The following is a 27,104-nucleotide window of genomic DNA, read 5'->3' as shown; positions in this document are numbered from 1 at the left end:
CTGTTGTTTCATCCATGATACACGTAATGCAATATTTCATGCAAGTAGATTAAGTAGACAATATAGAGTACGTTTTTACAGTGATTGTATATTTCTAGATAAGCTTTGTGTATTTTAATTTAATATTGTAGGTGAGGAATAGATGGATTTGCCGCATACGCACTTGGTCAAAAACAATATTCTTTCCAGACGAGGCATTTTTTCAGTTGCATGTAACTTTTTATTTAGACATTTTTTTTTAAGTACCTCACAGCCGTAACAGCAGTATTGACAATAGTTGGTAAGGAAAACTCTTCGGTAAGTACCGAATCTATTTTGATATAATTAATGAAACGCTGGTGAATGGCAAGTAGAAAGGCTGCTTCCTGGATTTAAAGTAGAATCGCCATATTCAACACGTTTCCTGTAAACCCAGATTCCTAAACCTGTAGTGCTTTTCTACATAGCCTCCTGGACGATATGATCTGGTCTGAAAATTAAGTGGGCTCCATAATTTAGTCTGCTAGTATTTTAAGTGCCACCTAAAAGACAAGACTGAACGTCAATAAAATAGGATTAATCCGTACAGTGGGGTTCAAAACTGGGAAATCTGACTTTTGAAGTCATCCAACTCGGATTCTCAAATCGGAAACTCGGGCATCTTTCCAGAGCGCTGACTTTCCGACTTGAAGATCACTGATCGTGATTTGAACTCTTTTTTTCTGAGTTCCCGGTTGTCTTGAAAGCGCCAATAATTTGCATACTTTCCCCACGAGGATGCATCCGCGTGCATCATGGATCGCATAACGCTCAGTCTCACCTGTGGTAGGTGATTATTGCGACAACCAGTGATACATTTCCCACCGTATTACGTTTACACAGGCCTAGATCGGGCACACTACTGTCATTTAAAAATGGTCTCCTGACATTCACACCGTGTGAGTTTTGCATTTAAAAATAGCACGGCAATGATTGACGGGATTTTATTCATGCTGCTTACATTTGTTTATTTTTAGAGATCGAGATCTTAACACATTCTATTGATACTGTCATTTTGAAGAGAAAAAAATATATGTTTTTAAATTAATCCTTACTGCACAGTAATCATGAACTGTTTGAGTATACAACAGAGCAGAGAAACAAAGCAAAAAGATTTTAGCTTTCACAATAGAAAAAGTAATTTCATGAAATCCTGTTGAGTTTCACATACACACTTACCAAAGTTGAGTAGTGATTTTATAGGCTCTAAACATGAATTACTGTAAGACATATACTTAGTTTTACCTCAACTGTCATTGGTGGCCTAACAACTGTCAGTACCACATCGTTTAGGGTTATTTCTTAAGCCTAAAACACCATTGGAATACCTTGCACTTATTTAAAACAAGAAATATCAGAAAGTAAAGAAAAATACTTACCTTCACTTTACCTCAAAACATAGAAAAGACTTAACAGGACATCAAATTAGTTTAGCAAGCTTATTGGTGAACACAATAGATATTTCAAGATGGTTTTACAGACCCGAGTTGGTCATTTTTGCCTCACTTATACAATTTCACACACACACAAGAATGTTCCCGAATCACTGAAAATCAGGGGTTAAGACCAACATCTGTAAAACATCCTTGGTAAAAAATGAAAGTTCATTCTATGCTATTTTCATTTCTCAAAACCTAACAATGACTGGATTAAAATGTTTCCTGCCATGATATTGTGCAGTTTGGATTAAAATGGGATGTTGCCTCTTCAATATTATTCTGTTTCAACAACAACAAAAAGGACCAGACACCATAAGCCTATTGAACACCTAAAGTTACACACTTTGATACAGACAGGGAGCTTAGTGAGCTCTAAAAAGGCAGCATGTAATGAATGGTAAAAAGAGACATGTCACTATTTTCTTTTTTTAAGGAAAATATTTGTTGTGTACTGCAAAGCTCTGGTAAAATGAACAGCATAATGAACGGATCTGTCCTGTTTCTTTTTTTTTTTTAAACATTATTCACTGGCATTAAGATTCCTTTTTCCCGTTTTACGGGTTGCTTTAAACTTATTTCTGTTTTGAACTTGAGCCAGAATGGGAAGATCCAGAGGACTGGCCACGGCGCCTGAAACGAAACAAAATACCAGAGAGGTGAGTAGGGTGGACAGGCACGACCCTCTAACTAAGGCTTAAATTCAACACATGCACCTGATATTACAGCATTAAGATAAGGTACTGTAGTAAGTCACATCAAAATCTTGACTCTCGTAGTGAAAAGGGTAGTAGATGGCAAGGCTAATATTCAGTACACCATTTGCGGTATTCCACAGAAACCCAAACCTTTCGGACGATCGTGATCTAGAGCGCCTTTTTTTCCTCTCTCCAGATGAGGACCTGGAGCGACTACGCTTCTTTTCTCTCTCTGGTGAGGAGGAGGGCGAGCGAGTCCTCTTCCTGGGAGAAGAGACCTTTCCAGACCTGGAGCTTTTGTAGAGATAAATCAAGTAATCAGTGAGGCAAAAACAATAACAAACCAGGTACAGTGCATACGGAAACTATTCAGACCCCTTAACTTTATCCACATTTTGTTACATTACAGCCTTAATCTAAAATTTAATAAACACATTTCCATCAATCTATACACAATAACCAACAACGACAAAGCAAACGTTTTTTTTTTTTAAAAGAATGTTTGCAAATTTATAAAAACAGAAATACCTTATTTACATAAGTATTCAGACTTTTTGCTATGAGACTCGAAATTGAGCTCAGGTGCATCCTGTTTCCATTGATCATCCTTGAGACTTTTCTACAACTTGACTGGAGTCCACCTGTGGTAAATTCAATTGGTTGGAAAGGCACACACCTGTCTATATAAGGTCCCAGAGTTGACAGGACATGTCAGAGCAAAAAGTAAACCATGATGTCCATAGAGTTCCGAGACAGGATTGTGTCGAGGCACAGATCTGGGGAAGGGTAGCAAAAAAAAATTCTGCAGCATTGAAGGGCCCCAAGAACACAGTGGCCTCCATTCTTAAAACGGAAGAAGTTTTAAGTTTTTTTAAAACGGAAGGTTCACCTTCCAAAAGGACAACAACCCTAAGCACACAGCCAAGACAACACAGACATGGTTTTGGGACAAGTCTCAATGTCCTTGAGTGGTCCAGCCAGAGCCCGGACTTGAAGCTGATTGAACATCTCTGGAGAAACCTGAAAATAGCTGTGCATCGACGTTCCCCATCCACCCCGACAGAGCTTGAGAGGATCTGCAGAGAAGGGAGAACCTCCCAAAATACAGGTGTGCCAAACTTGTAGCATCATACCCAAGAAGACTCTAGGCTGTAATCGCTGCCAAAGGTGCTTCAACAAAGTACTTGGTAAAGGGTCTGAATACTTATGTAAATGTGATACCAGTTTATTTTTAGTGCATTTAATAACAACCTATTTTTGCTCTGTCATTATGGGGTATTGAGTGTAGACTGATGAGAAAAAAACAATTGAATCCTTTTTAGAATAAGGCTATTACGTAACAAAATGTGGAAAAGGTCAAGGGGTCTGAATACTTTCCGAATGCACAGGAAGTGAAACACTGGGGACGCAGCCTTAAATGGATATGAAAAAGACCAACGGACATAGAAATAGTTGTTCAGAAACAGGGACAAACTTGTCATTATGTTGTGACACTTTCCATAATTAAATTGGGGACATCCAAGGAAGGAACCGTATATGGAGAAACTGTAGGATTTGAGGTCATCAATGCACAGCCTCTTCTACACTTTAAATAGGGCAACATGGTTTCTGGAACATTCTGCCCAGTCACATACACTCTCTCCTAAGGGGAGTGCATGTCACCTCATTCACCTGGAGTTGGACCTGCGAGACCGGCCTCGCTCTTGGGAACTGGAGCGAGATCTGGAACTGGATGAGCTTCTAGATTGGGATCTGAAAAATAGAAAACAAGAAATGTAACAATATTATCTAAAGAGTGAAAAACAAGGGGCATGCACATTGATGATAACAAACAAGTTACACTAACAGTCAGTCAATGGCAAAAGAGATCAATGTTGCACATAAACCAATGATCACTGGCTACTTTGGACCATTTGTGAGAAATCAACTTATCTAAAACTGGACTATACAAGGGATTCATTTTTTTTAAGTATCTAATTCAAGGTAAAATAAAAAGGTCAATCAACAATAAACCAAGTATTAAACTGGCAAGCATTAACCAACCATTCTAAAGCATGAAAAGATGCACACTAGTGAATATGCCCAGTCCCCCCCCTTGCCTTTTGATGTCATATGCCATCTTACATTGTTGTATCAACTTTTAAGTCATGGCAGTAACCTTCACTTTGTAACCAATTAACCGCAATACAGAAATCAATAACATATCTGAAACCATTATTTGAAACAAATTACAAAAAACAGATTATACTTAATAAAAATATAAACGCAACATGTAGTGTTGGTCCCATGTTTCATGAGCTGAAAAATATTCCAGAAATGTTCCATATACAAAGTTTCAAATTTTGCTTACAATTTTTTTTTTTTTAACATCCCTGTTAGTGACCATTTCTCCTTTGTCAAGACATGCCACACTTGTCAGGTGGATGGACTATCAAGACTGATTAAAACAGCATGATCATACACAGGTGCACCTTGTGCTGGGGACACTAAAAGGTAAAACATTTGCAGTTGTGTCATGCCACAGAAGTTGAGGGAGCGTGCAATTGGCATGCTGACCGCAGGAATTTCCACCAGAGCTGTTGCCAAATAATTTGTTATTTTCTCTACCATTTTAGAGAATTTGGGAATACGTTCAACCGGCCTCAACCGCAGACCACGTATAACCAGGCCAGCCCAGGACCTCCACTTCCGGCTTCACCTGCGGGATTGTCTGAGACGAGTCAGCCAACAGCTGAAGAAAGAGTTTGCACAACAAAGAATTTCTGCACAAACTGTCAGAAACGAACTCCGAATTACATCTTGTCGTCCTCACCAGGGTCTTGACCCGACTGCAGTTCTGCGTCATAACCAACTTCAGTGGGCAAATGCTCATTCGATGGCTATGCATTTGAGAAGTGTGTTCTTCTCGGATTAATCCCAGTTTCAACTGTACCGGGCAAATGGCAAACAGTGTGTATGGCGTGGTGTAGGTTGAGCAGTTTGCTGATTTCAACGTCGTTAACAGAATGCCCCATGGTGGCGGTGGGGTCATGTATGGGCAGACATAAGATATGGACAACAAACAATTGCATTTTATCAATGGCAATTTGAATGCACAGAGATACCGTGACGAGATCATGAAGCCCATTGTCGTGCCATTCATCCTCCGCCATCAACTCATGTTTCAGCATGATAATGCACGGCCCCATGTCGCAAGGATCTGTATACAACTCCTGGAAACGTCCCAGTTCTTCCATGGCCTGCATACTCACTAGACATGTGGCCCATTGAGCATGTTTGGCATGTTCTGGATCAACAGAGTGTCCCAGTTCCCGCCAATATCCAGCAACTTGGCACAGCCATTGAAGAGAAGTGAGACAACATTCCACAATCAACAACCTGATCAACTCTATGCGAAGGAGATGTATCGCACTGCATGAGGCAAATGGTGGTCACACTAGATGCTGACTGGTTTTCTGATCAACGCCCAATCTATTTTTTTTATTTTATTAAAGGTATCTGTATTCCCAGTCATGTGAAATCCATAGATTTGGAACTAATGAAATTATTTAAATGGACATTTCCTTATATGAACTGTAACTCAATAAAATCTTAGAAATTGTTGCGTTTAGATTTTTGTTCAGTGTACAAATAAGCACAAGTACCCTTTTTCACATTACGATTAGGGGATAAACCCACACACATACTGAATCACTTAAAAGACAAAACAGGATAAAAAAAAGTAGCACAAAAGTACATCATTCATGAGGATCAACAGGTTATAAGGAATATTGAGCTGATACTGACATTTTGCCTGGAGTTACCCTTGACCTGTACCCTTTTACCTGGACCTGGACCGAGAGCTGGAGGAGCCCGAGGAGGATTGGGAAGACCCTGGGGTGCTATCCTTTATTGCGACTGGCTTGTCCTTCTCCCCCTCATCACCACTGGCATCCAGATCGTACTTTGACAAGTCCGCATCATCGTCGTCGTCGTCATCCTCATCCTGGGGAACCAGAGATCACGGTTTCAAAATATAGCGGTGTGGTGCTAACTAGGTACAAATTATATTTTTAACTTTAAGGTTATGGACACTTCCATCCCTGTTTGTAACTGAGGTCCTCTCTGAAAGTGACCAATAAGAAGCTAATTTTTCTTTAACGTTGCACAATATTTTACTGCAATATGGCCTATTAACAACTCGTGTTGCGAGCTTTCTGATGCAATGTGGGTTCTCCACATTGTGCTGCATACTGATATTGGACAAGAATGTTAAGCTATGGAAAAGAGCCATATTGCCCCCAAACTTGTTCAGTTAATGCAGGTTGCATTTTATTTCCCCATCTCAGGGACCATGTCCTCACATCTAGTTTGTATTTTGAAAGGTCTCCTTCCTCTTCGTCGTCATCCTCCTCCTCCTCCTCCTCTTCTGGTTTCACTGGTTCCGCCTTCTTTTCACTCTCCTTCGAGGAAGACCTGCTACCAGGTTTCCCACGGTACTTTTTTTTTTTCCTCCCAAACTGGCAGATATTGAAATCCAAAAGTATTAGTGTAAACGGAATGGCAACATACATTGTTGTCTGAAGTAGACCAAATCATAAACCAGTTTTACTTGACAGTTATAAGCCCATAGTGTGGCTTCTTAAAAGAGATTCACCTCGTCGTATTCTCCATCAGATTCCTCTCGGTCAATGTACTCCACATTCTCCCTCTCATTGAATCCTCCACCATATCCTGATAACAGGAAAGGGCAATGGAATTAAGAATTAACTAGGAATATCCAAGGAGGCAATGCATTTCAAAACATGGCAGAAAACTTCTAGGGCAGTGTTGTGTAATGTACCTGTTCTCTCCTCGAGCTTGGCATATTTAGGTGTGTTACACATGTTGCACTCAGACCTCCTGGCCCAGTTCACATTGCCGCAGCTATATATTAAAAAGGAATACAATCATGTGCTTATCAGACAGTCAAAGCATAACCCGTGTCAAGATCCACCATGCACGAGTCAAAGTTTAATCACTTACGTTTTACACTGCCAATCGTTTGCACTAAAGAGGCCCCGACTCTTCTCAGCCAGGGTCTTGCCAATCTCTGTCCCTCCTGCTTTCATCATCTTTGCCTCCGTTGTCTTTTCTGTTTTGGATAGATAGGGATTCACATTGGTGTGACAATCCTTTGACTCCGAAGTCAGTGAAACAAATCCTGGTCATGTTATTCCTTGAAACCGCCTAACATGAATTGTCAGTGGTTACTTTTCTGATGGACTCACAGATTTCTTTACAGGCTGACTGACATCAAGAGAACCAGCATTTACAACTGTAAGTCTCATCACAATGAATCTCTATTCCTCCAACCAAACGATTGTACATTTGTGGAGCGATTCATCTTGACAAGTGTAAAGAGTCATGACAGGGTAGTAAGTGTAGTACTGGGTCATAAAGAGACATAACTTACCACTGCCACATCTATTACAGCTCGTTCTTCTTGCAAAGTTCACATTTCCACACCTAGAGGAAAATAATGTGTCAAAATGAGCACATGTCCAATCAAAAACAACTCTTTTGAACAATGGGTAAAATGTTCCTGCGTTTTTGGACACCCTACATAAAGCACAATACAACAATTATTTTACTGTACAGAGACAGGACAGTGAAGCCATTAACTTTTTATTTTGGATCGATACTTCTGCATTTTGAAACACAGAATGTCAATCAACACTCCTTGAGGCCATGGCCATATAATGCAGGGGTTTACTGGGTCTGAAGCCAGTGAGGAGGAAGAAGAGGAATCACTTAAAAATGTCCTTGTTTTTGAAAGAAGCACAATTTTGTCCATTAAAATACCATCAAATTGATTAGAAAGTGTAGATATTGTTAATAACTATTGTAGCTGGAAACAGCAGACTTTTAATGGAACATCTACAAAGGCGTACACAGGCCCATTATCAGCAACAATCACTCATGTGTTCCAATGGCACGTTGTGTTAGCTAATCCAAAGCTTTCATTTTAAAAAGGCTATTTGATCATAACAAACCCCTGCCTAGAAGCCAGCATCCCGGAGTCGCCTCTTCAGTGTTGACGTTCAAACTGGTGTTTTGCGGATACTATTTAATGAAGCTGCCAGTTTAGGACTTGTGAGGCATCCGTTTCTCAAACTAGACACCAATGTACTTGTCCTCCCATTCTATTCTGGTTAGAGCCAGTTTGCGCTGTTCTGTGAAGGGATTAGTACACAGTGTTTAAAAAAAATATATATATTTTACCTTTACTTAAACAGGCAAGTCAGTTAAAAACAAATTCTTATTTTCAATGACGGCCTGGGAACAGTGGGTTAACTGCCTGTTCAGGGGCAGAACGACAGATTTGTACCGTTTCAGCTCGGGGGTTTGAACTCGCAACCTTCCGGTTACTAGTCCAACGCTCTAACCACTAGGCTACCCTGTGTTGTACGAGATCTTCAGTTTCTTGGCAATTTCTCGCATGGAATAGCCTATAATTCTCAGAACAAGAATAGACTGACGAGTTTCAGAAGAAAGGTCTTCGTTTCTGGCCATTTTGAGCCTGTAATCAAACCCACAAATGCAGATGATCCAGATACTCAACTAGTTTAAAGGCGGCCAGTTTTATTGCTTCTTTAATTAGCTTAAGTTCAGCTGTGCTAACATAATTACAAAATAATTTTCTAATGATCAATTAGCCTTTTAAAAGGATAAATTTGGATTAGCTAACAACGTGCCATTGGAACACAGGAGTGATGGTTGCTGATAATGGGCCTCTGTACGCCTATGTAGATATTCATTTTTTTTTTCAATCAGTCGTTTCCAGCTACAATAGTCATTTACAACATGAATAACATCTACACTGTATTTCTGATCAATTTGATGGTATTTTAATGGACCAAAAACAATTGCTTTTCTTTCAAAAACAAGGACATTTCTAAGTGACCCCAAACTTTTGAACACACCCCAGTACCAGTCAAATTTGGACACCTCATTCAAGGGTTTTTATCTTTACTACTAGACATCAAAACTGAAATAACACATATGGAATCATGTAGTAAAACCTAACAACAACAAAAAAGGGTTCAACAAATCTAGATAGTTGTTAAATTTGAGAATCTTCAAAGTAGCCAACCTTTGCCTTGATAAAAGCAATGCACACTCTTGGAATTATCTCAACCAGCTTCATGAGGTTGTCACCTGTAAGGTCAGTATAGGTGCATCAAAGCTGGGACCGAGAAACTGAAAACAGCTTCAAGCTCAAGGCCATCAGAATTAAATAGACATCACTATCACATTACAGGCTGATGCCCTATATACAGTTGAAGTCGGAAGTTAACATGCACTGAGGTTGTGGTCATTAAAACTATTTTTTCATTCACTCCACAAATTTCTTGTTAACAAACTATAGTTTTGCCAAGTCGGTTAGGACATCTACTTTGTGCATGACACGTCATTTTTCCAACAATTGTTTACAGACAGATTTCACTTATAATTCACTGCATCACAATTCTAGTGGGTCAGAAGTTTACATACACTAAGTTGACTGTGCCTTTAAACCTCTTAAAGCTAGGGGGCAGAATTTTCACTTTTGGATAAATAGCGTGCCCAATTTCAACTTCCTGCTACTCATGCCAAGAATATAAGATATGCATATTATTCATATAGTTGGATAGAAAACACTCTGAAGTTTCTAAAACTGTTTGACTCATGTCTGTGAGTATGACAGAACTTATGTATCAGGCAAAACCCAGAGGACTAACTGTAAAGATTTTTTATTTATTTTCTCTCTGTTCCCTATGTTGTCTTTGCCATTGGATATTTAATAGGAACCTATTTTCAGTTCCTACCGCTTCCACTGGATGTCGCCAGTCTTTGGAATATGGTTGATGTTATTCCTTTGTGCTATGAAGAAGTAGGTCAACTCGGAACTGGGGACACTCTTGTGAGTTGCGCAAGACGTGAAAAGCAGTGCTGGTTTCTTTCCTTTCCTGTATTGAATACAGATTGCCCCGTCTACAATTTGATTGATTATTAACGTTTAAAAATACCTAATGTTGTATTACAAAAGTAGTTTGAAATATTTTGGCAAAGTTTATAGGCACCTTTTAAAATATTTTCTAGTGACGTTGCGTTTTTGTAAGCTGTTTTTATCTGGATCAAACGCGCTTTATAAATTGACATTTTCGATATATATGGATGGAATAAATCGAGCAAAAGGACCAATTGTGATGTTTATGGGACATATTGGAGTGCCAACAAAAGAAGCTTGTCAAAGGTAATGCATGTTTTATATTTTATTTCAGAGTTTTGTGTAGCGCCTGCTATGCTAGCTCCTTTGTTTACTGCTAGTGCAGATGGTGCAGGGTCAGATATCAGATAATAGCTTCTTATGCTTTCGCCGAAAAGCATTTTTAAAATCTGACATGTTGGCTGGATTCACAACGAGTGTAGCTTTAATTGAGTATCTTACATGTGTGATTTAATGAAAGTTTGAATTTTATAGCATTTTATTTGAATCTGGCGCTCTGCATTTCCCCCAGCTATTGGCCAGTTGAGACGCTAGCGTCTCCCCTATCCATTAGAGGTTTTAAGGCACATGAAAGTTCACATGTTCTAGAAAGCATTTCTGCAAAAAAAATAAATAATACATTTTGGGTTCAAACTGCTCTCCTGTAAAGTAGTGACCCTTGACATAATCCTAGTTTCCTGAAATGAGTCACAAATGAAGGGGTCTGAATACTTTCCGAATGCACTGTGTGTGATATATACACACACATGTGTATATAGATATACATGCATACACACACACACACATATATACATACACACATACATAGCAACCGCCAACCACAGCAGGATTCAGGAGCCTGTCTCAAAAAGTGTAGACAGCTGCTGCCGCTCTGCTAATTGTCAGATGGGGAGATGAGGTAGGGGGCCCACACGTGGGTAAGTGTGGGGGCCCTGCCTTGATTAGATAACTGATTAATAAAAATGATCCATTGCAAAATAAATAAATGTGACTGGTTATGTGGGAGTTGAGCCCAAGCCCTATGCCCAAAAAACAAACACTTATTTTTTACGCAGGATCGTAAAATGATCAAACATTTTTTAAAAATGGCAGAAATGCCTTCTCAAACATGTGAAATTTAATGTGCCTTAATAACAAACTTGTATGCCATCTGTAAATACAAATACAATTGTTAAAATTACAAGCCTAGTTGGTTTAGCCACAGAAAAAGGCAGCAAAGTTCCCACTAGCCATGATTGGCTGAGATAATGAGTGGGCTGGACATGCCTAGATGCGTTTGGATTGGTCTGCATTATAGCACGCCTCTATTTGAGCTGGTCAGTATGTCAAGGTAATCCTGTCTAGTGCGGCATTTAATTTTTTTTATTTTTATTTTTTAAACTTAGTAAAACTGAATAAGTGTTGCTCTCCACTTTCTGGAGGACCAAGTTTTGAAAAAAGTGGAATTCGAGTATGATAGGTGTTTTCTCCATCTCCGGATTACATCTTGAAACTAAGGGCAACCACGGAATCCGACAGGAGATGAGTCCACCCATGATGTATACGGATAAGAGTCTACATTCAGATATTACACATTTCTAACGGACAGAAAGTGAAAGTTAATTTCAAGTGTACCGTTAGCTAGTTCAAGTGTACCGTTAGCTGGCTGTCTCACTAACTAACATTACGTCTATGATCTTATTATTCGTATCTCAGAGCCATTTGCTTGGCTAGTTATAGCCTAATGTTAGCTAGCTAACATTGAACCTGGTTGGTTAGCGACCTGCAAATTCATGCAGGGTAGTAACATGAGTTGGGATTATGGTTCATTGTTTAGCTAACTAACAAAAGATTCCACTATGCACGTAACCCTTTTGGGTGCGTTCATAAATTCAGTTTGGCCATCTACTCCTATTTCAGAGCACTCGCATCCAAGTGTGCCAGAACGCAGAATAACTAATTTACGTACACTCAACACCCATTGAATATGTCCAGTGTCAGTAAACGTCGGCTAAAATCGTAATTAAATTGTTGCCAGCAGCAGTTAGTCACCAACACTCTGGATAACACGAAAACAGCCTAACCAGTTCTACTAGGGCGAGTAAAATGGTCCGTTTGGGTGAGGGCTAAAGCTTAAAGAGGGTGTGAACGATGCTGAATGGGTGTACACAATGAAGAGCGCTTCAGTAGGTACCCCAAAAAATCCAAAGGCCACTTTTTCAGAAGTGAGGTTACAAGTTTATCATCTTTCAAAGCAGAATTTACTTTCCCCATTGTTACTCTAATGAAGTATATGAAATACACTTGTGTAGCTCTGTGTCTCTGCTTTTATCCAATGTAAACACAGTTTCAAATGTTGCTACATAAGACCGAATCAAGGCGGTCGGACAAATGTTGGTACACGGATTTGTTAATAGAAAATTGTGTGCTGGGAAGAGGAAAGCCCCGGGGCATAGGATTTTTTATTTATTTCAATACGAATTGGTTAGCTAGCTAGCTTGTATCACTTGAATTAGTGATAGAGAAAATGTTATCGTACAGTGTGGGCCACTTAGTAGAGAATGTCATTTGCAACGCCAGGGTTGTGGGTTCGATTCTCACGGGGAACCAGTATGAAAATGTATGCACTCGGTACTGTAAGTCACTCTGGATAAAAGCGTCTGCTAAATGACTAAAGTATAACTGTAAAATTGTGTCGAGTGGACAAATAATTGACCAACAATAGCGAGCCACCATCTAAAGTTAAAGCCCCACTTATCATTATCACTGGCTAAAATTAAACCAGTGTTGACATAACTAACGTTAGTTAACTAACTAGCCAACACTAGGAAGTGTCGCTAGTGTGTGCTAGCAAGCCATCCTTCTTTCATTGAACATCGGGGTTAGTTGCCCAACAAGCAGCACCACACATCAAGGGGAGTTAGGCTCGCAAACGATTTTATATGCACTGGCTGCACACACGTAACGTTAGCTGGCTAGCTAGTGAGTTCTGGTTAACAATACAGCTAACGAGATACGTTAGCAACTATAATTGTTGCTAGCTATAACTACCGTTAGTAATTTTAGATTTTAGTATCAAGGTAGCTAAAATATCAAATAGTTTTGGGCCTTGTCCTTTGTAACGTTAGCTAGCTAATTCACGTTTCGCTAACATGTGGTGAAAGCTAGACACAGCAAGCCTAACATTTTATTTGAATGCTTCAACAACATGTCTGCTCAAAATGTAGCTTGTTCGTTATCTTACTTCTTATCAGGGCAAATCCAGTCTCCGTCGCTTACGCGAAAACTCTTCCCAGATATTTTTGTATCCATTGCTAATCGCTAGCTGGCCTCACGACGCCTGAAAGAAAGAACCTTCTTCTTCTATGCTATCATGGCGGTCCACAAACAAACGTTTAAAGTGCATGCCGCCACCTACTGTGCTGGAATGTACTACCAATCATGATCTGCCAAATTCTGTAATACCATGAAAATAAAATTCAAAACCAAATAAATGCGTCAGCGCTACCATGTGCCTATTAATACGTTGTGACAGTTGAAAGGTCTTGTCAATATCATGTAAACAAAACCGATCGACCATTTAGCAGGATGGATTTCTGATAAGTTTTATTGCAGATGGCTTGCCGTTCATTTTATTATATATTTTTAAATGCGTGAGTAACAGTCTTGTGGCCCTGATTACCCGTTGTCTGGACATTATGACAACTTATTACAGTGTTTAAAGTAGCTAGGTCTATAATTGTATGTTGTTGATCTGTGCACGTGTATGGACTACGGTAGCTTGCTGTGATGGAGTTGGCTCGTTATGACGTTGTGTGTGGTACTGTAGATTTGGGCATAATTGTGTCAAGTTCTGTACCTGATCACATCCATGATCATGATTGGTTTATAATGGCACAACAATATTCACCTGAATGACCCCTGATTTCCTAGTAACCACAGAACAATCATGAGCTGTTAGTCTGCTACAATGGATGGCCGACCGACTGCCTGGTTGGTTATTTGGGTAGCTGTTTCCTCGCAGAGGGTTTGGAAGGTGCTCCTTTTCAGTCTGATGTGCATTTTGAAGTCATCAATCGCACAGGTACACTTTTCGGCATAGTCTAGAATCCGTGTGTGTGTAAATTGCGGATTGGGTGTTAACATATTCCGGATTTCCATGTCAATGTTGGCAGTGTCATACTCTTAAAAAAAACATGAAAGACTACTGTAGCAAGCTAGTTACTGTATCTGTCTAGAATAGCCTGATATGTTAATAGCTAAGTAAGTTCCGTTATACTACTCTAGCTATTGCCATTCCAGCTGACAATCAGCTGATTGCACTTGCTAACGTTAGCTAGCTGGCTAGTTAGTTAGCTTGATGTTACTGTAGCTAAACAAGGTTAGTGACAGACGGTCACGCCAAATGCAAGTTAAGTTGCAAGGCCAATGTGTTGATCTTACATTGTCTTCAACACTGTCGCTGTCAGCCAGTCTAAAAAAATAGATGAAACTACATTGTTTACTAAGCAAAAGAGAGCAGTCACGCCTTCTCTGTTTTCAGCCATCTTTATTTGGGAACCTTTCATCGTTCGTAAATTCGTCCTTATCAAGCTCTAGATGCTCGAACCAGAGCGCTCGCATTTCTGAGCAGAGCATCCAGAGTGAATTTACGAAGGCGCCCTATATCATGCTGAAACACTCCGCCCTTAGGATTGCATAGAATTGGATTGTTCAGCAACTACTTCAATAGTAACATCTGTTACCCCCAATATCTATTTTTCCATCTCCACAATAACCTTCAACCTGACATTTCTGCTTTCCACAACCCGAGTCATGTTGATAACCTTACCAATAAAAGCCATGAAGTCAACTTTCTTAATTATCAAAGTGTCCTTTGACACCACACAGGTACATCCATGTAAGCTCCATCAGTCTGCACTTTATGACCACAGACCACTTCTCAGTTCCTATGCTTCCTGGCTGATGTTTTGGTCGCTTTTGAATGCTGGCGGTGCTTTCACTCTAGTGGTAGCATGAGACGGAGTCTACAACCCACACAAGTGGTTCAGGTAGTGCAGCTCATCCAGGATGGCACATCAATGCGAGCTGTGGCAAGAAGGTTTGATGTGTCTGTCAGCGTAGTGTCCAGAGCATGGAGGCGCTACCAGGAGACAGGCCAGTATATCAGGAGACGTGGAGGAGGCCGTAAGAGGGCAACAACCCAGCAGCAGGACCGCTACCTCCGCCTTTGTGCAAGGAGGAGCACTGCCAGAGCCCTGCAAAATTACCTCCAGCAGGCCACAAATGTGCATGTGTCTGCTCAAACGGTCATAAACAGACTCCATGAGGGTGGTATGAGGGCCCGACGTCCACAGGTGGAGGTTGTGCTTACAGTCCAACACCGTGCAGGATGTTTGGCATTTGCCAGAGAACACCAAGATTGGCAAATTCGCCACTGGCGCCCTGTGCTCTTCACAGATGAAATCAGGTTCACACTGAGCACATGTGACAGACGTGACAGTCTGGAGACGCCGTGGAGAACGTTCTGCTGCCTGCAACATCCTCCAGCATGACCGGTTTGGCGGTGGGTCAGTCATGGTGTAGTGTGGGGTGGCATTTCTTTGGGGGGCCACACAGCCCTCCATGTGCTCGCCAGAGGTAGCCTGACTGCCATTAGGTACCGAGAGGAGATCCTCAGACCCCTTGTGAGACCATATGCTGGTGCGGTTGGCCCTGGGTTCCTCCTAATGCAAGACAATGCTAGACCTCATGTGGCTGGAGTGTGTCAGCAGTTCCTGCAAGAGGAAGGCATAGATGCTATGGACTGGCCCGCCCGTTCCCCAGACCTGAATCCAATTGAGCACATCTGGGACATCATGTCTCGCTCCATCCACCAACGCCACGTTGCACCACAGACTGTCCAGGAGTTGGCGGATGCTTTAGTCCAGGTCTGGGAGGAGATCCCTCAGGAGACCATCCGCCACCTCATCAGGAGCATGCCCAGGCGTTGTAGGGAGGTCATACAGGCACGTGGAGGCCACACACACTACTGAGCCTCATTTTTACTTGTTTTAAGGACATTACATCAAAGTTGGATCAGCCTGTAATGTGGTTTTCCACTTTAATTTTAAGTGTGACTCCAAAATCCAGACCTCCATGGGTTGATAAATTTGATTTCCATTGATAATTTTTGTGTGATTTTGTTATCAGCGCATTCAACCATGTAAAGAAAAAAGTATTTAATAAGAATATTTCATTCATTCAGATCTAGGATGTGTTATTTTAGTGTTCCCTTTATTTTTTTGAGCAGTATATATATATATATGTGTATATATACAGTGCCTTGCGAAAGTATTCGGGCCCCTTGAACTTTGCGACCTTTTGCCACATTTCAGGTTTCAAACATAAAGATATAAAACTGTATTTTTTTGTGAAGAATCAACAACAAGTGGGACACAATCATGAAGTGGAACGACATTTATTGGATATTTCAAACTTTTTTAACAAATCAAAAACTGAAAAATTGGGCGTGCAAAATTATTCAGCCCCCTTAAGTTAATACTTTGTAGCGCCACCTTTTGCTGCGATTACAGCTGTAAGTCGCTTGGGGTATGTCTCTATCAGTTTTGCACATCGAGAGACTGACATTTTTTCCCATTCCTCCTTGCAAAACAGCTCGAGCTCAGTGAGGTTGGATGGAGAGCATTTGTGAACAGCAGTTTTCAGTTCTTTCCACAGATTCTCGATTGGATTCAGGTCTGGACTTTGACTTGGCCATTCTAACACCTGGATATGTTTATTTTTGAACCATTCTATTGTAGATTTTGCTTTATGTTTTGGATCATTGTCTTGTTGGAAGACAAATCTCCGTCCCAGTCTCAGGTCTTTTGCAGACTCCATCAGGTTTTCTTCCAGAATGGTCCTGTATTTGGCTCCATCCATCTTCCCATCAATTTTAACCACCTTCCCTGTCCCTGCTGAAGAAAAGCAGGCCCAAACCATGATGCTGCCACCACCATGTTTGACAGTGGGGATGGTGTGTTAAGCTGTGTTGCTTTTACGCCAAACATAACGTTTTGCATTGTTGCCAAAAAGTTCAATTTTGGTTTCATCTGACCAGAGCACCTTCTTCCACATGTTTGGTGTGTCTCCCAGGTGGCTTGTGGCAAACTTTAAACGACACTTTTTATGGATATCTTTAAGAAATGGCTTTCTTCTTGCCACTCTTCCATAAAGGCCAGATTTGTGCAATATACGACTGATTGTTGTCCTATGGACAGAGTCTCCCACCTCAGCTGTAGATCTCTGCAGTTCATCCAGAGTGATCATGGGTCTCTTGGCTGCATCTCTGATCAGTCTTCTCCTTGTATGAGCTGAAAGTTTAGAGGGACGGCCAGGTCTTGGTAGATTTGCAGTGGTCTGATACTCCTTCCATTTCAATATTATCGCTTGCACAGTGCTCCTTGGGATGTTTAAAACTTGGGAAATCTTTTTGTATCCAAATCCAGCTTTAAACTTCTTCACAACAGTATCTCGGACCTGCCTGGTGTGTTCCTTGTTCTTCATGATGCTCTCTGCGCTTTTAACGGACCTCTGAGACTATCACAGTGCAGGTGCATTTATACGGAGACTTGATTACACACAGGTGGATTGTATTTATCATCATTAGTCATTTAGGTCAACATTGGATCATTCAGAGATCCTCACTGAACTTCTGGAGAGAGTTTGCTGCACTGAAAGTAAAGGGGCTGAATAATTTTGCATGCCCAATTTTTCAGTTTTTGATTTGTTAAAAAAGTTTGAAATATCCAATAAATGTCGTCCCACTTCATGATTGTGTCCCACTTGTTGTTGATTCTTCACAAAAAAATACAGTTTTATATCTTTATGTTTGAAGCCTGAAATGTGGCAAAAGGTCGCAAAGTTCAAGGGGGCCGAATACTTTCGCAAGGCACTGTATATATATGTATGTATGTATGTATGTATGTATGTATGTATGTATGTATGTATACAGGGGGGTGTCGGTACAGAGTGTACCTGGCATCCACCAAATGCTGCACTGTGTTCTCCCCCACAAGTACAGCACTTAACCTTTACATTGCTTCCACATTCACTGTAATCATGTTCCCCTCCACATTTGGCACATCGTTCCTTTACACTGAGCAGCTACATGTCCCATTTATTGGCATTTAAAACACTGCAGTTCATACGGGACAAATTCTCTAACATTGATACTAAGGAATCCTATCTGCACTTTCCCGGCAAGACTTTCTCAAACCTCAGCATCACTGATAAGCTTTCACTTCTTTGACCCTATTTCCTACCGATCAACCTTTTGGCCTCAATCACTGCCTTCCTTCACATTTTCTTTCATACCATCTGCGGAGATAGATATTGGGACCCCAGTAACGACTCCCCTCAATCTAGCATAAGCACCAGGGACATGGCTTTTAATCTTCTACCAATTAAGCTTTTCCATATTTAGAATCTTCTCTTGCAGAGCCTGGCTACCACACAATATTAATAATCCACCATTTCCAATGAACCAAGCTAATTTCACTTCACCTACCTCTTTCTCTACGGCATTAGTTAGTCGGATAGGGTGTAAGCGAGGCCCTGTGGTCTCATCAAACACCACTTTCCACTCCCAACACATCATTACTCTTGCTTCCTACCTTGGCCCTCTTTATGCTTTCTTTACTAGACGCTCCACTGCTTTCTGTATCATGATCTCTCTTCTTCCTATGTCTTTCCACTGCCGACCATTCCGGTCCTTGACCCTCATCCACCCGCTCCATACCATCAGCACTGACACCCATATTATTCGCATTCCAGCACAGCTGTTGTTTCAACAACTTTTTCTAAATTTCTTTCATTTCGTTCGCAATACTCGCCGCCATTTCCGACCCCCACGGCTATAAAGAACGGACATGTGTGAAGCTAGCCACAATAAGGATTTGCAGTTGGCTTTCAAAATAAAAGTCCCCAAATGAAACTGATCCAAACTGATACAAATAGACTAGAACTTTAAAATAAATACAATAATGAATGAATGGCTTCAGAGTGCATGTCTAATGAACCTCAAGGGACTAGTTGATGGCTTCCCTTATCTTAATGACCCCAACACACATAATGGTTAAGCCTATATTGATTCTGCTTACTACTCTAAAATGCATAACACATGTACTGGAAAATCCCCAATACATACCTGTGGTATATGGTCTGAAATACCACAGCTTTCAGCCAATCAGCATTCAGAGCTCGAACCAGGTTAATAATTGTAAATAAATCCCCTTTGCACATGTGCATAACTATAGTAAATCCGACAGGTGAGTTTGAGTAATGGAAGTTGGACAGAGGATCTTAATCTCTGAGCAAGAAATACTTGGATGAAGCAAAAAACGAATGGTGGGCTATTTTCTGGCAATTGTGGTGTTATTATGTGCCAGATGTTAAGGCTACAAACCGTTATAAATGGCCCATTTGCGAGATTGACTTGTCACTTCAATAAGCATAGGCTACAGAAAATCTGGGTTTTTGACTGTAATTCAATTTTGCCATGGTTTGTTTAGTTAAAGGCAGGTAGTCTATTGTCACGACTTCCGCCGAAGTTGGTCCCTCTCCTTGTGCGGGCGGCGGTCGACGTCACCGACGTCCATCAATTACATGTTGTGTATTTAACCCTCTGTTTCCCCCCCATGTCCTTGTCCGGAATTGTTTCTTGTAGTGTTTGTGCACGTTATGCTGGTGGATACCGGGTTTTGTTTGACCCATTCATTCATTGTTCTGTTTACGGTGGTTTTTATGTTTATTAAATTAAACGACACTGTTGTAAATCAGTTTTCGTTCTCCTGCGCCTGACTTCTCTGCCGTCAGTACGCACCACGTTACATCTATAGCCTCTGATAGGCTGACATCTAATTTCAGATAGTCTACAGTAGTCTAGACAAGATGTAGGCAAGATGTAAAGTGAACGATTAGTTCAAATTAACAGACACATTTATTCAACATGAATAGCGAGGTGATTTTGAGGTAAGAAGTGCTTGCTTGTGCTTCCGAATAACCTGCTGGAATAGGCTACTGAGGATGGGGCCATAATTGCAATCACTGAATTAAATATTAATAATTTGTACAGTACCTGTCAAAAGTTTGGACACCTACTCATTCAAGGGTTTTTATTTTCTTTTTACTATTTCTACATTGTCGAATAATAGCGAAGACATCAACACTATGAAATAACACATGGAATCATGTAGTAACCAAAAGTGTTAAACAAATAAAAATATATTTAGATTCTTCAAAGTAGCCACCCTTTGCCTTGATGACAGCTTTGCACACTCTCAACTAGGAATCACCTGGAATGCATTTCAATTAACAGATGTGCCCTGTTAAAAGTACATTTGTGTTATTTCTTTCCCCTTTAATGCGTTTGAGCCAATCAGTTGCGTTGTGACAAGGTAGGGGTAATATACAGAAGATAGCCCTATTTGGTAAAAGACCCAGTCCATATTATTACAAGAACAGCTCAAATAAGAAAAGACTAACAGTCCATCTTTACTTTAAGACATGAAGGTAAGTCAAGCCGGAAAATTTCAAGAACTTTTAAAGTTTCTTCAAGTGCAGTTGCAAAACCATCAAGCACTATGATGAAACTGGCTCTCATGAGGTCCGCCACAGGAATGCTGCAGAGGATAAGTTCATTAGAGTTCCAGCCTCAGAACTTGCAGCCCAAATAAATGCTTCACAGAGTTCAAGTAACAGACACATCTCAACATCAGCTGTTCAGAGGAGACTGTGTGAATCAGGCCTTCATGGTTGATTTTCTGTAAAGAAACCGCTACTAAAGGACACCAATAAGAAGAAGAGACTTGCTTGGGCCAAGAAATACTTGCAATAGACATTCGACTGGTGGAAATCAGTTCTTTGGTCAGTCCAAATGTGAGATTTTTGGTTCCAACCGCTGTGTCTTTGTGAGACGCAGAGTAGGTGAACAGATGATCTCTGCACGTGTGGTTCCCACCGTGAAGCAAGGAGTAGGAGGTGTGAAGGTGCTTTGCTGGTGATACTGTCAATGATTCTGTCACATCTGCTCCTGCTACGCCTTCTGGTGTTCATCTGGTGTCTTCTTGACCTGCAGTTACTCCCCTGTACACTCTCTCTCTCCCTCTCTGTGTGATTGTGTGGTTGGAGACAGGTGTGCTGGAGTCAGAGCAAATCCCTACCAGCTGCAACTTGTTCCATATTCAAGACCTCTACAAATACCCAGTCCTGCCACTTCCACTCTGCCAGATTGTAATCTCTGCTCAGTTAGTTTATGATTCTAGCCATTTATTATTATTCAAGACCCTGTTACTCTGCTGTGTCTGTTTCCATGCCTGACACCGTTTATCCTCTCATTGCAGTTACCACTCTGTCTCCTGTTCCACATCTCACCACCCAAATACCTTGCTCTAGATTTTACTCCCCACCACTTCCTTGGATTCCCCTCAGGATCTGTTTACCCTGTTCTACTCAGCTAACTCCAACCTCAGACTCCACATCTGTTTTTTCTGCAACTCATTCGAGTTTCCCCGGATCTGCACTCCATATCTCCCTGTGTGACTGTCACGCACTGACCTTAGAGATCCTGTATTCTCTATTTTGGGGTTAGGTCTGGGTGTGACTAGGGTGGGCATTCTAGTTTCTTTATTTATAGGTTGGCCTGGCATGGTTCCCAATCAGAGGCAGCTGTCTATCGTTGTCTCTGATTGGGGATCATACTTCGGCAGCCTTTTCCAATCTGTTGGTTGTGGAATCTTGTTTGTGTATAGTTGCCTTGAGCACTGCATAGCTTCACGTTCGTTTGGTTCTTTATTGTTTTTTGCCGGTTCACGTAATACAGATGATGAACCCAAACGACGCTGCATTGTGGTCCGATTCTTACAACAACACTCGTGACAGTAACGATAATTATTTTGGTTCATTCATCCGTTTCCTCATCGGAGTCTGCTCTTGGGTTCCCCTGTGTCACTCTGCTTAACAGATTCAAGGCACACTTAACCAGCATGGCTTCCACAGCATCCTGCAGCGATACACCATCCCATCTGGTTTGCTCATAGTGGGACTATCATTTGTTTTTCAACAGGACAATGACCAAACACATGGAGGCCACTCCAGGCTGTGTAAGGGCTATGTGACCAAGGAGTGATGAAGTGCTGCATCAGATGACCTGGCCTCCACAGTCGTCCATCCTCAACCCAATTGAGATTGTTTGGGATGAGTTGGACCACAGAATGTATGAAAAGCATCCAACAAGTGCTCAGCATATGTGGGAACTCCTTCAAGACTGTTGGAAAAGCGTTCCAGGTCAAATCAAATCAAATCAAATCTAATTTTATTTGTCACATACACATGGTTAGCAGATGTTAATGCGAGTGTAGCGAAATGCTTGTGCTTCTAGTTCCGACAATGCAGTAATAACCAACAAGTAATCTAACGAACAATTCCAAAACTACTGTCTTGTACACAGTGTGAGGGGATAAAGAATATATGTACATAAGGATATATGAATGAGTGATGGTACAGAGCAGCATAGGCAGATACAGTAGATGGTATCGAGTACAGTATATACATATGAGATGAGTATGTAAACAAAGTGGCATAGTTAAAGTGGCTAGTGATACATGTATTACATAAGGATACAGTCGATGATATAGAGTACAGTATATACGTATGCATATGAGATGAATAATGTAGGGTAAGTAACATTATATAAGGTAGCATTGTTTAAAGTGGCTAGTGATATATTTACATCATTTCCCATCAATTCCCATTATTAAAGTGGCTGGAGTTGAGTCAGTGTCAGTGTGTTGGCAGCAGCCACTCAATGTTAGTGGTGGCTGTTTAACAGTCTGATAGCCTTGAGATAGAAGCTGTTTTTCAGTCTCTCGGTCCCAGCTTTGATGCACCTGTACTGACCTCGCCTTCTGGATGATAGCGGGGTGAACAGGCAGTGGCTCGGGTGGTTGATGTCCTTGATGATCTTTATGGCCTTCCTGTGACATCGGGTGGTGTAGGTGTCCTGGAGGGCAGGTAGTTTGCCCCCGGTGATGCGTTGTGCAGACCTCACTACCCTCTGGAGAGCCTTACGGTTGAGGGCGGAGCAGTTGCCGTACCAGGCGGTGATACATCCCGCCAGGATGCTCTCGATTGTGCATCTGTAGAAGTTTGTGAGTGCTTTTGGTGACAAGCCGAATTTCTTCAGCATCCTGAGGTTGAAGAGGCGCTGCTGCGCCTTCTTCACAATGCTGTCTGTGTGAGTGGACCAATTCAGTTTGTCTGTGATGTGTATGCCGAGGAACTTAAAACTTGCTACCCTCTCCACTACTGTTCCATCGATGTGGATAGGGGGGTGTTCCCTCTGCTGTTTCCTGAAGTCCACAATCATCTCCTTAGTTTTGTTGACGTTGAGTGTGAGGTTATTTTCCTGACACCACACTCCGAGGGCCCTCACCTCCTCCCTGTAGGCCGTCTCGTCGTTGTTGGTAATCAAGCCTACCACTGTTGTGTCGTCCGCAAACTTGATGATTGAGTTGGAGGCGTGCGTGGCCACGCAGTCGTGGGTGAACAGGGAGTACAGGAGAGGGCTCAGAACGCACCCTTGTGGGGCCCCAGTGTTGAGGATCAGCGGGGAGGAGATGTTGTTGCCTACCCTCACCACCTGGGGGCGGCCCGTCAGGAAGTCCAGTACCCAGTTGCACAGGGCGGGGTCGAGACCCAGGGTCTCGAGCTTGATGACGAGCTTGGAGGGTACTATGGTGTTGAATGCCGAGCTGTAGTCAATGAACAGCATTCTCACATAGGTATTCCTCTTGTCCAGATGGGTTAGGGCAGTGTGCAGTGTGGTTGAGATTGCATCGTCTGTGGACCTATTTGGGCGGTAAGCAAATTGGAGTGGGTCTAGGGTGTCAGGTAGGGTGGAGGTGATATGGTCCTTGACTAGTCTCTCAAAGCACTTCATGATGACGGAAGTGAGTGCTACGGGGCGGTAGTCGTTTAGCTCAGTTACCTTAGCTTTCTTGGGAACAGGAACAATGGTGGCCCTCTTGAAGCATATACTGGTATAGGGATTGATTGAATATGTCCGTAAACACACCGGCCAGCTGGTCTGCGCATGCTCTGAGGGCGCGGCTGGGGATGCCGTCTGGGCCTGCAGCCTTGCGAGGGTTAACACGTTTAAATGTCTTACTCACCTCGGCTGCAGTGAAGGAGAGACCGCAAGTTTTCGTTGCAGGCCGTGTCAGTGGCACTGTATTGTCCTCAAAGCGGGCAAAAAAGTTATTTAGTCTGCCTGGGAGCAGGACATCCTGGTCCGTGACTGGGCTGGATTTCTTCCTGTAGTCCGTGATTGACTGTAGACCCTGCCACATGCCTCTTGTGTCTGAGCCGTTGAATTGAGATTCTACTTTGTCTCTGTACTGACGCTTAGCTTGTTTGATAGCCTTGCGGAGGGAATAGCTGCACTGTTTGTATTCGGTCATGTTACCAGACACCTTGCCCTGATTAAAAGCAGTGGTTCGCGCTTTCAGTTTCACACGAATGCTGCCATCAATCCACGGTTTCTGGTTAGGGAATGTTTTAATCGTTGCTATGGGAACGACATCTTCAACGCACGTTCTAATGAACTCGCACACCGAATCAGCGTATTCGTCAATGTTGTTGTCTGACGCAATACGAAACATGTCCCAGTCCACGTGATGGAAGCAGTCTTGGAGTGTGGAGTCAGCTTGGTCGGACCAGCGTTGGACAGACCTCAGCGTGGGAGCCTCTTGTTTTAGTTTCTGTCTGTAGGCAGGGATCAACAGAATGGAGTCGTGGTCAGCTTTTCCGAAAGGGGGGCGGGGCAGGGCCTTATATGCGTCGCGGAAGTTAGAGTAACAATGATCCAAGGTCTTTCCACCCCTGGTTGCGCAATCGATATGCTGATAAAATTTGGGGAGTCTTGTTTTCAGATTAGCCTTGTTAAAATCCCCAGCTACAATGAATGCAGCCTCCGGATAAATGGTTTCCAGTTTGCAAAGAGTCAAATAAAGTTCATTCAGAGCCAACGATGTGTCTGCTTGGGGGGGGATATATACGGCTGTGATTATAATCGAAGAGAATTCTCTTGGTAGATAATGCGGTCTACATTTGATTGTGAGGAATTCTAAATCAGGTGAACAGAAGGATTTGAGTTCTTGTATGTTTCTTTCATCACACCAGGTGAAGCTGGTTGAGAGAATGCGAAGAGTGTGCAAAGCTGTCATCAAGGCAAAGGGTGGCTACTTTGAAGAATGTTCAATATATTTTGATTTGTTAAACACTTTTAGTTATTATATGACTCCATATGTTATTTCATAGTTGTGATGTCTTGACTATTATTCTACAATGAAGAAAATAGTAAAAAATAAAGAAAAACCCTTGAATGAGTAGGTGTGTCCAAACTTTGGAAGGGTAATGTATATGAATTGAATGCGCTTGTCAACAAGTGTTTATTTTTTTAGAATTTGTTTTACCTGTAGCCTAATCTGACTACTGTTACCGTCAATCAAATGCATTGTAATAACTGCTCTAGCTGCTTGATCATTTCCAATTAAATTAATAAAACATTTACCATTAATAATTGCATTATAACACAAGGCTACAACAATAAACTGAAGTAAAAGGCTATTCAATTGGTTTGTCCGCTTCAGGTAAAAAGAACCACAGAGTTCCCTTTCAAATTTCCACTCGGGCAGCCCCGAGACCCAAGAAGTGAGCATGCATAAAGCACTTGATGCTGTTTTCTTTAGGCAAAGTCAACATTTGAATGCAGTTTAGTTTAAACCAAATCCGGAAAAAGATAGATAGATTAGGGCCCAATGAATTTATTTTAATTGACTGATTTCCTTATATGAACTGTAACTCATTGAAGTGGTTTTGGTTCCATGTGGCGTTTTATAAAAAGGACGGTACCACTTGCTGTGCGGTAGCAGAGAGAACAGTCTATGACTTGGGTGGCTGTTAGGGCCTTCCTCTGACACCGCCTGGTATAGACGTCCTGGATGGCAGGGCGCTCGGCTCCAGTGATGTAATGGGCCGTACGCACTACATTTGGTTGCACCTTGTGGTCGAATTCCAAGCAGTTGCCATACCAAGCAGTGATGCATCCAGTCAAGATGCTCTGAAAGGTGCAACTTTTTGAGGATCTAAGGGGCCATGCCAAATCTTTTCAGCCTCCTGAAGGGGGAAGAGGCATTGTCGTGCATTATTCACGACTGTGTTGATGTGTGTTCATCATGTTAATTCCTTAGTGATGTGGACACTGACGAACTTGAAGCTCTCAACCCGCTCCACTACAGATGTGGATGGGGGCGTGCTCGGCCCTCCGTTTCCTGTACTCCACGATCAGCTCCTTTCTTGCTGACGTTGAGGGAAACGTTTTTGTCCTGGCACCACACTGCAAGGCCACTGACCTCCCTATAGGCTGTCTCCTCGTCGGTGATCAGGCCTACCACCGTCGTGAGCAAACTTAATGATGGGGTTGGAGTTGAGCACGGCCACACAGTCGTGGGTGAACAGGAGGGGACTAAGCATGCATCTCTGAGGGGCCCCCGTGTTGAGGGTCAGCGTGGCTCATGTGTCAGGAAGTGCAGGATCCAGTTGCAGAGGGAGGTGTCAGTCCCAGGGTCCTGAGCTTGGAGGGCGACATTGGACACATTTTTGTGTGACGACCGACGAGGCCTGGCCTAGGGTGACGAAGTATTGTGTGAAGGTTATTTCACTAGGCTTAGGAGCCAGTTTTATTTTCCTTCGTTTATCTTGTCTTCTTCCACCTCCTCTCCTGTCCTGGGCTAGGCAGAGAGAGAGCTCATCTATGCGGGCCGGCACCAGTGTCTCACAGGGCCATGGCACTGGCAGACCTGCTCTCACTTGGGGCCAAAGCCAGACCACTAGTAATTTCCAGCCTGCATTTACATAACA

At 42.1% G+C, this 27,104-nt stretch overlaps 1 protein-coding gene across 2 annotated transcripts; it reads right to left on the bottom strand.

The window, feature by feature from the left end:
- Positions 1-960: 960 nt before the first annotated feature.
- LOC139406839 (zinc finger, RAN-binding domain containing 2) lies at positions 961-13,531 on the bottom strand. 2 transcript variants are annotated; one of them, XM_071149919.1, is made up of 10 exons: positions 13,387-13,531; positions 7,587-7,639; positions 7,157-7,265; positions 6,975-7,057; positions 6,789-6,865; positions 6,496-6,651; positions 5,977-6,137; positions 3,824-3,904; positions 2,303-2,446; positions 961-2,087 (listed from the first exon to the last, which is right to left on the bottom strand). In XM_071149919.1, the coding sequence occupies exons 1-10, from the start codon at positions 13,452-13,454 to the stop codon at positions 2,030-2,032; spliced, it is 990 nt and encodes a 329-aa protein (XP_071006020.1). In that variant the 5' UTR covers positions 13,455-13,531; the 3' UTR covers positions 961-2,029. The 2 variants fall into 2 exon arrangements, with proteins under 2 accessions (XP_071006020.1, XP_071006019.1); XM_071149918.1 differs by having other exon boundaries at positions 1,957-2,446; positions 13,387-13,527.
- Positions 13,532-27,104: the final 13,573 nt, after the last annotated feature.

Source organism: Oncorhynchus clarkii, chromosome 4 (genome assembly GCF_045791955.1).
Source record: "Oncorhynchus clarkii lewisi isolate Uvic-CL-2024 chromosome 4, UVic_Ocla_1.0, whole genome shotgun sequence".
Classification (NCBI taxonomy): domain Eukaryota; kingdom Metazoa; phylum Chordata; class Actinopteri; order Salmoniformes; family Salmonidae; genus Oncorhynchus; species Oncorhynchus clarkii.
The sequence above is the reverse complement of the archived record's forward strand: the minus strand, read 5'-3'. Positions and strand labels throughout refer to the sequence as shown.

Excerpts from the sequence above, each read along its gene's own strand:
- LOC139406839 (XM_071149918.1), bottom strand. The coding sequence starts at position 13,454 with ATGGATACAAAAATATCTGGGAAGAGTTTTCGCGTAAGCGACGGAGAC. Across the intron at positions 6,866-6,974 it reads CAAGCTCGAGGAGAGAACAG|GATATGGTGGAGGATTCAAT; the intron begins GTACATTACACA and ends TCCTGTTATCAG. Across the intron at positions 3,905-5,976 it reads AGCTCTCGGTCCAGGTCCAG|ATCCCAATCTAGAAGCTCAT; the intron begins GTAAAAGGGTAC and ends TCTATTTTTCAG.